Genomic DNA, 8,990 nt, shown 5'->3' with positions numbered 1-8,990 from the left:
TTGACCCTTTTCCTACCAAAAGCTGTATTTTGGGAAGCCTGGTAGGAGGCAAATGTTTGGAAAGGACTTGGTATATACACATTTCAATATCCTGATTTCCACCTGTCTCTACAAGCAGGTGTCAGATAAAGCACACACAATTTGAGGGGGGGAAACTGTAAAGCAAAATCTGGGCTACAGCTACTAAGGGGAAGATCTGCAAAGAAAGAAAGTCCATGTTCTACAGCTTGGGGAGTTCTGCTAAAACTTTGTTCATATTCAAGCTCTCAAAAAGGAGCTAAGACCATGACCAGGCCAAGTGCCAAATGAGGAAGCATAGTCACTACCTCTTGTCATATTAACTTCTTGTCATAATGGCAGCATTCAGCTGTTGGAGACAAGAGCCCACAAGGCATACAGGTTTAATTACTTTATTGTACAAAAAAAGCCGCTTTTTGAAATGCCAGAGCTATGTGAGTAGCCCTTGCCGTCCCCAGACTCTGGATGTTCCACCTCATGGAGTAAAATATGACAAAGCTGAAGCAGTGTTCAACAACCAAGTGGTTCCAGATCCTTGTTTCCTAGGTTCTGTCTGCATTTACCATTTTGGAGCCCAGTCCTTCCTCTCGCAGTCTAGACAAAAGCCTCTTAGGCCCAGAGCAGTAGTCTGGTTCATGAAGCTGGTTCGGTGAGTTTCCAGTGATTCTCCAGTTCAGTTTTCTTAGGAAGAAAAAGGAGGAGAGGCCACTGGCTATAAAACTAAAAATAATGATAAACATGGAAGTTGAATACATGGCGCCAGAGAAGCAGAGTCCCAGAAGTTGAGGAGCAAGACAGCTGTTGCCTTGAGAAGGCGGGACGACTGCTTCAGAACAAGCCAGTGCTTCTTTACATGGTCGTCTGGGCTCTTTTTGCTGGTCTGCCATGCCCGTTTTCTCCCATTCAATTCAGGAAGCCAAGAACTCTGCTCTCCTTTTCCGCAAGGCTGTGCTGCCTGCTCTTCCACGGTCACTATGTCACTTCTAATGTTATATGAACCTCCTCTTGGTGGTGGTGTGTTGAGCAGCTGCAAGTGCGGGCCTTGGCCAAGAGGGAGGGCTGGAAACCTGTAAGAGGTGGGGGCTCTGGCTCCTCCTCGTCAGGCTCCTCAGGCGCTGGCCCCAGCAAGCAATCTAGAGGGAGAAATTAAAGGGGGCACATGAAACTGTCGTCTACAGTCGCTTTATCAAGGAGGGGAAGGTGTTTCAGCCCTGTATTGTCAGCCAAGTTGTATTTCCCTGATTTGCTATCCAAGATCCATTTTTAAAAGGAGGTGCCAAGGAGTAAGCCTGAGTCTTTGTGCCTATAGAATCATCCTCTCCCACTAAGCTATATATCCTATTCCCTAAAGGCAAATGTCTCCAAAGCTGCCATCCTGTGTTTTCCTTTCCTGTAGGAAAAGCACCTTAGCGTTGCAGGGGAGGAATCTAGAGCACCACTAAGAAAATGGCTGGACTAGTGTTCTGCATTACAACCTTACCTGCTGATTTATTGTAAATGAGTGCAGCTGCTAACAAAACAGGAGCCTACTATGGATAGCTACTGCCCTGTTTTCATCTGACTCTGTATCAGATGGGTTTCTGCATTCTCCATGAAGCAGCAGGGTATGGGGAGAGCATCTCCTCTCCCCCCCACTCTATTAATCAACTGGAGCACATGGCCTCTAGCAGTTAAGTGTGATGGACTGCCACACAATATAAGGGATGCTCTTTGATACAATACAAATATAAGGGCAAGCAGTTTGGAGTTGGTTATGGCAAGTGAATGGAGACAAGCCAACTCAGCTCACATGGATGGTACCATGTAGTGTTGGCTTTAAATAAGTGTTCAATTATAGAACAAGATAATGCAAAATAGTACTTGAAATTTGTGTCATGAGTGGGGATAGTGGTGTTACTATGCCCAAGTGGGTTTTTTTCTTTCTTTTAAGGTGTAGGTCAGATTTATGCTATGGTGGTATATAGTCATATTACGCTATGCTTTGTGGCACATATCTAGTGATGGAAACACTTTACAACCCCAAATATTTTCTGCAAGTAAAGGTAAAGGACACCTGGACAGTCAAGTCCAGTCAAAGACGACTATGGAGTTGCAGTGCTCATCTCACCAGCATTAGTCCACTGACAGCTTTCCAGGTCATGTGGCCAGCATGTCTAAACCGCTTCTGGCACAGCGGAACACCATGACTGAAGCCAGAGCAGCGCACGGAAATGTCCTTTACCTTCCCACTACACTAGTACTTATTAATCTACTTGCACTGGCATGCTTTCAGACCACTAGGTTGGCAGGAGCTGGGACAGAGCAACGGGAGCTCACCCTGTTGTGGAGATTTGAACTGCCGACCTTCCAATTGGCAAGCCAAAGAGGCTCAGTGGTTTAGACCACCGCACCACCCGCTTCCCTACTTTCTGTAAGTAGAAATGAAGGGCTGTAGGGGAGATGGTCACAGTATCCATAAATTCCTAGTGTTAAACATCTGTCATTGCAGCTCCCCCATCTCTTTCCCCTATCCCAACTAAAGAGCCCTATAGAGATGGGAATTGTGTTACGAAGCTGGTCCCACCAGAAAACATTTTATTGGAATGATCATAACTCTATTCGCTGACCTTCAGACCTCAGGACTACAACCAGGTTGTGTAGCATTTCACAGGACTGTTGGAAATTTCTATGTGCAAAACATTATCACATCTTGGAATCAAGCACATGAATCCCATTGAAATAGGTAATGAGTTTTTTGTTTTTTTAACAGTCATAAAAGGCTGGGCTGTGTGTATATTGATTGTATATATTGTATATATATATACACTACAGGAGCATAGGCAAAATGCAGAGTATGGTACAGAGTTCAAAGTTAGTTTCTTCACAATTTCCATTCAAAAATGTTTCTAGCCCTAGTAGCTAGAAAGCATCTCAACAGTGTCTGCTTGGAAAAACCAAAATGTGTCAATTAATAAGATTTACAGAAATAAACCTTAGTAATATGGATCATAATCCTGAGAAGGTAGCCCATCTGATCCTAAACTACTTCTGCCTTGTGGGGATATCTTCAGGAGAAGAAAAGACTAAGGAGTAAACCTTACACAAATCCAGAGTGGAGTCGCTAAGACAGCTGGATGGCGCCTTGTATGCTTTCTTCCGGTAATTCCTGCAGCCAAGCTGGTGCCAGACATCTTGCTCTGCTTTCTATTGGACCACATCAATGATGCTGAGAAGAGGGTCTTGTTGTCTGGGCAGCCCAGGACCTCCATATATACTACCCAGGCTTGTGTCCCGGGGAGGTCACTAGAGGGCTGCTAACACAAAGGTATGACTTCACCCCCGGAGGTGTACTCCTTTGTCTCTCGAGACAGATGGATGCCAACACAGAGAAATAAGGCTCTGTGTGGTTTGTGTCCTGTATTTCTCAGTGTCCATTCTCATGGCTAGTAAACCAGAATACAGTGGTACCTTGGGTTACATACGCTTCAGGTTACATACGCTTCAGGTTACAGACTCCGCTAACCCAGAAATAGTGCTTCAGGTTAAGAACTTTGCTTCAGGATGAGAACAGAAATTGTGCTCTGGTGGCGCGGCAGCAGCAGGAGGCCCCATTAGCTAAAGTGGTGCTTCAGGTTAAGAATAGTTTCAGGTTAAGTATGAACCTCCGGAACGAATTAAGTACTTAACCCGAGGTACCACTGTAAATTGGGCAAAGCTTGAGAAGTCTGAATAATTATACAGGTCACAGAATTCAGCTTTTCTTGGTGCAGATTGTGGGATTTTTTTAAAAAGCACTGAATGCTACAAAGGGCATAGTTTATTGTACATCACTGCTGCTGTCACCTGCCACACTCACCTGCCAGATCATGTGCCAGGTCTTTGATCAGGTGACCGACAATGGCATAGGCCACACTCACCACCACCATCACGGCCATGATCATGTAGAGCACAGCTTTGGGCAATGGAACAAGGTCATAGGCAGCTGGCTGGTATTCACTGTAAAGAGGGCTCTCATTGGAGGAAGAGGGTTGAGTAAGTAGTGCAAAGGTCTCGGTGCGATTTGAGGAGCTCATGTTCATTGGCCACGTTTGAGAGGGGAGAGCCATGTTCTGATATTGTGGAGCCTTGTTGCCTGGTGGATAAGTGGCTGCAGGGACAGGGAGAGTCTGAAACACAAGGGGAAGATACTTTGGTTAGTTAGGGGCCCATCATGAGCCCTGTCCTGATGCCATTTACAAATGACTTATACTTGCTCTTACAGCAAATTTGCAGTGGTATTGGAAAAGAGGGTGTTGCCTTACCATGCAGGGGTTTTTGTTGGGGGAATGGAGGATGGGTTGGCAGCAGCAGCAAGGAAACCATTGATCTGCACCCCCTGTGGTATTCCCAAAGGGTAACCCCTCTGAAATCAGTTTGTTTGGCTCACTGTTTGTTTGACACCAGCCAACAGGTTTCTTAGCATCCTACTGCAGGAACACTGGACTTAAAAAGAGACTAGTGTTTCCTAGCAGCTTCTGCTTTAAGAGTTTTTGCTATTTTGGGCTCAGTAACAGCTTTGGACGTGACAATTTAGATTGGGAAAATGGCACTGGGGTCGGGGAGAGTTAAAAACCAATGAGGGTTCTCCAATGTTTGTGCACATGGAATCTTTTCAAAAACAGTGTAAAGCAGTACTTTCTGGACACAGGCTTACCACCTCAGTGAGGACTAAGCTCTAGGTGTGGTAAGAGGTTTGCATAAAAGTCCAGTATGCCAGATCCTGTCAAACCTTGACAGAACTTGTAATTTCATTCCCGTCTATCTTCATCCATTTATTTAGAATGCTGCTTTCCCCCATCCTTTTCTACCTTTTATTTTAAATATTCTATACCACTTCTCAGTTGAAAATCACAAAGCTGTGTATAGCACCAAGTAAATAATACAGTAAAACCCAACACCTATACATAAAGAAACAAGTTATCCAGGCAGTTCCTTGAGTCTTCTGCTCCAAATAACTAATCCTATTTCCCTCCCTAGCCATTAGAAAAGAGCCAGGTCATTTCCCCCTCAAAATTCCAAAGCAGGTACCAGTCCTTTTTTATGCCAAGCACTCAAATATTATCATATAAATAAATATTCAACAGAAACTGAAAATTTACTAGGAGTCCTACAAATGGGTTACATCAGCATTTACCAGCTTTCAGCATTAGAATTCCCTATTTTAACTTGGCAAATAAGGGGATTTTTTTTTTTTTAAGCAATTTCAGGTTGTGATGCTACAAGTGTTGCACCACCAAGAAAATCTACCTGACAAACTTCCCCATAACCTGCAGAGAGCAATTAAGACTTGATCCTCTAGTGATGACAGGTTGGCCATTGCCAGGTTACATCACCCTGCTGTCATCAGTATGTTGTTAGCCTACAACTGCCATGCCTCAGCACTGGCCATGGTTTCTGGGACTGATGGGAGATAGAGTCCAACAACATCTGAAAGGCCACTGGTTCCCTACTTCAAGCACAGATGGAGCCTTAGTACTGTTAAGAAGGATGCTCCAGGCAGATCCCAGTTCTACTCTAAGAATGGGGTCCATAGGCCATTTTATCTCCCAGAAATTTCTCCGTCTCTTTTGTGGCAATCCCACAAGCTTCTCCCAGCCTTTAAATCACAGGATGGGAGTGTTCCTCAAGCAGGGTGGCAGGAAAATTAAACCAATAGGCAACTGCATCTTGCCACACATGCTCAAAAGCCCAAAAGGGAAGGCAAACCTGTTGCAAATAATTCCTTCTTTATCCCGAATACAGTCAGGAGAGTTCCTCTTGTGCCTTTCTAAATGACACTCCTGCCAGAGTCACACCCATTTAAGTAAGGTGCAAATAATGCTACTAAGCATGTATAGTGCATTGCAGGACTTCAAAGCATAATCTTTGGAAACAGATCCATGTAAATTAGCATAATATTTGCAAACAGATCCATTAAGTAGGCAACTATTTTCATATTGCTGCAAAGAAGAGATTTTAATGAGGTTTTGCATACTGTACTTTTTGCTGCTCTGTTAACACCCTTAGTATGAAGGCAAAAGCTCTGACCTTAAATAGGTTGTCTGCATTTTGCATAGTATGAATGGGCTGGAGTTTCAGCCCATGTGTTTTCAACCTCCTGTTTCATAATAAATCTATCCCGGTGTGCTCCTTTACTGACCTCCTACTATGTATATTCACCAACTAGCCCTCTGTGGGAGGATGATTAGGTGATGGGCAATAGCAGCTAGCTTTGTCAACGATTGGTACTGGCATCCACTTCTACAGTTATAAAGTTGGTAGCTGGAGGGAGCAAAATTAATTGTAAAGATGTGGCAATATGAAGTCAGAATGGGGTACTAGTTCTTTCCACAAAACCTTCCTGAATAATCAGCAAAGGATTTTGTGGCACCTTGAAGAGTTACATTTTATTATGGCATAAATCATTCCTAGACTAGGCAGTTGTCAGTTGCAGATATATATATACACATGGTGATAGTAAAGAGGTGCAGAGTTGTTAACTAGTGAGGTCAGAAGGAAATTAAAAGCAAAAAGTACGGATAGTGACAATTCAGTTTGATTTATAATGTCTCAGTCCTAAGCCATGAGTGCAACAGCAAACTGGAAAGTCTGCTCTATCTCTGTACAATAACTTGTTCTGGGTTATTGATGTTTGCTGATGCTGCATGTTGGTCAGCATAGCAGGATTGCTGTAAAAAATACACCTTCAGACTTCATTGTAGCCATGCAATACAGTTCAAAAATCTTACAAGTTAAGACTCCTGTAGAAGCACTTCTTGCCAATTCAAAGAAAGCAGCAATATTTGACTGGGCAGAAAAAAGGTCAACCAGTAGCGAATCGATGTCCGAGCTACGATGGCCTTTTAAATCTTTTCCTTTAACACTTGGAATGTTTCAGAATGCAGTTCTAAAACAGATATACTTTTAGCTTTCTCTCTGTGATATATTTACCTTTTTAATGCTTCTTTTTAGAATTGTATATTGAGTTTTATTGTTTTTATTATATGACAGAATCTTGGCTGTTGGGCAACTAATAAACATGGTAATTTAAAAAAAAAAGCTTTTATAAATTTTATAACTGTGTAGCCAAGCTATAGGCCAGGAACTATCCCAGAAATTTGGCAGAGGTGTGGGAGCTCACCACAAGGAAGCAGGTCCCATGTCTATGTTGTTAGAAGTATGCATCAATAGGAATGCGGACATGCAAGACAGCATAGCAAATTAACACATCAGTATCAATGAGTGACCTTCCTATTGCCTTCCAAAGGCTTTTTTAAAAAAAACCATTTAGGACTATTCACCCAACTAGGGCCACTCCTAGCAGCTAGGATCTTGTAATATCTCCAAAAATGCATTTTAGCTACGCAGCTATTAAGGATAACAGAGCCTTAGTTCATCGCACTAGCATGGCAAATGGGAACTAGACAGCTGTACTGTATTTTAAAAGTCAGAAAGGTTCTCACCTGACAGAAACTTCATGACATTGTCCAACAACTTGCTGAAATGAAGGATTGTGTAAAAAAGCACCCTGTCCCTTAGAAAGGAAAACTGTCTCTATTTTGAATATTGGAAAAGCAAGGCAGGAAAAAAGAATGGTTTGCCCCTAATCCAAGCATGTGCAAAGTCCGCTGGTCGGTTTAATCCAGGCCCTGTGGCAGTTTATTTCCTGGGGTAAAAGCCTAAAAAAACCTCAACAACTTCAACCCTAAAAAAAAGCTCAGCAACTTTGGGGTAAAATCATTGAAAAGGTCAACAACTTTGGTTGGCCCTTTGGCCGGCCCTCACGGCCCTTCACTTCATCAAATCTGGCCCTCTTTGAAAAACGTTTGGAACCACTACGTAGTAAGAATTTCATTCAGGTTTTTTCAGCCTGATGTAGTAGTGGCATATTAAAACTAATAAATACAATGCAACATAAGCCTTCTTTGTTAAATGCATTTTGCCACAGGAGTCTTATTTTTTCCTACAAGAGACTAACATGGCTACCCAACCAGATTAAGCAATAGGAAGTGATGCTGCCTCCTCCAATCAGGTATAACAGTTGTTGGTACTGAGCAGCACTTAATTTCTAAGGGGGGAAAGAAAGGTAGAAAGACACCATTGAGAAATGAATTCAAATTTTAAAAGCAATAAAGTCATTTGCGGGGGAATTTGCCTCCTCGCCTTCTTGCTAATTCCAATGAGGGTTACTGAGCAAAGGCTTTGTGGAATCCTGTTACTTGTTCCTAAGCCTTCCAAGAAGTTATTAAGATTTACAAGGCTTAAAATAACTGCTCTTTTGTTTGGTTGTTTTCCCCCTAGCCTGCCTCTGCAGTTATGGCTTGAAAGAAAAAAGAAAATGCACACACAAGAAACCACTATCATTAAATTGTTAGTGCCAGTTATGAGTGGCTCTGGGGGTGCATCAGTTTATAGCTAGTCACAGAGAGACAGAAGGGAAAGTACATCAGAAGGGACGATTTGGCATCAGCTCCTGTTATATGACTCTCTGCCCTCCCTACAAATCCAGCATAAAACCCAGGGGTCTTGTATTAATGCACTGCTGTTCAGGCAAGTGAAAAAGCAAGCAGACACATTTTAACATGTTCCATAAGGAAAGCAAAAGCAACGTGTACCCTTAACACTCTCCACTGGTGCAGCAAAGGGAATTCTGGTGGGTGCTGCTTATCATGTGAGGAATGACAGAAACTAACATCATTTTCCTGCACAGTTATTAAAAGTTTCCTTCCAGTTTCCACATACCCCTCCCCATCTTTTACCTGGGTGGTGATGTTGGATTTTATGTTCTCGTCCCCTGCTTTGATGGCGCATCTGCTTCTTTGCAAGTTTGGCAGGCAGCAGCTGAGAAGAAGGCAGTTCTGGGCTCCTCTGGTTTCAGGACTCCGCTGAAGAAGCACAACAAATAGATTAGCAGCTGCGGTCACTGCCCAGCCCGCTGCTTTGAAAAGTGCAGAGAGCGCCTGGCCAGGGAAGCC

The 8,990-nt window shown here is 43.1% G+C and overlaps 1 protein-coding gene across 1 annotated transcript; it reads right to left on the bottom strand.

The window, feature by feature from the left end:
* Positions 1-394: 394 nt before the first annotated feature.
* Positions 395-8,893, bottom strand: LOC310752976 (small integral membrane protein 44-like). The gene is made up of 3 exons (XM_083594177.1): positions 8,775-8,893; positions 3,854-4,163; positions 395-1,151 (listed from the first exon to the last, which is right to left on the bottom strand). The coding sequence occupies exons 2-3, from the start codon at positions 4,101-4,103 to the stop codon at positions 991-993; spliced, it is 411 nt and encodes a 136-aa protein (XP_083450303.1). The 5' UTR covers positions 4,104-4,163; positions 8,775-8,893; the 3' UTR covers positions 395-990.
* Between the last annotated feature and the right edge of the window lie 97 nt (positions 8,894-8,990).

The sequence above is a fragment of the Podarcis filfolensis genome (assembly GCF_964270895.1).
Source record: "Podarcis filfolensis genome assembly, chromosome: 17".
In the NCBI taxonomy this organism is placed as follows: domain Eukaryota; kingdom Metazoa; phylum Chordata; class Lepidosauria; order Squamata; family Lacertidae; genus Podarcis; species Podarcis filfolensis.
This window is presented reverse-complemented; position numbering and strand designations above follow the sequence as displayed.

What these genes read in the sequence shown, in the direction of transcription:
- LOC310752976 (XM_083594177.1), bottom strand. Translation starts at nt 4,103, where the DNA reads ATGGCTCTCCCCTCTCAAACGTGGCCAATGAACATGAGCTCCTCAAAT. An exon ending in CCTGGCACATGATCTGGCAG is followed by an intron (nt 1,152 to 3,853) that starts GTGAGTGTGGCA and finishes TTCTCCCTCTAG; the next exon opens with ATTGCTTGCTGGGGCCAGCG.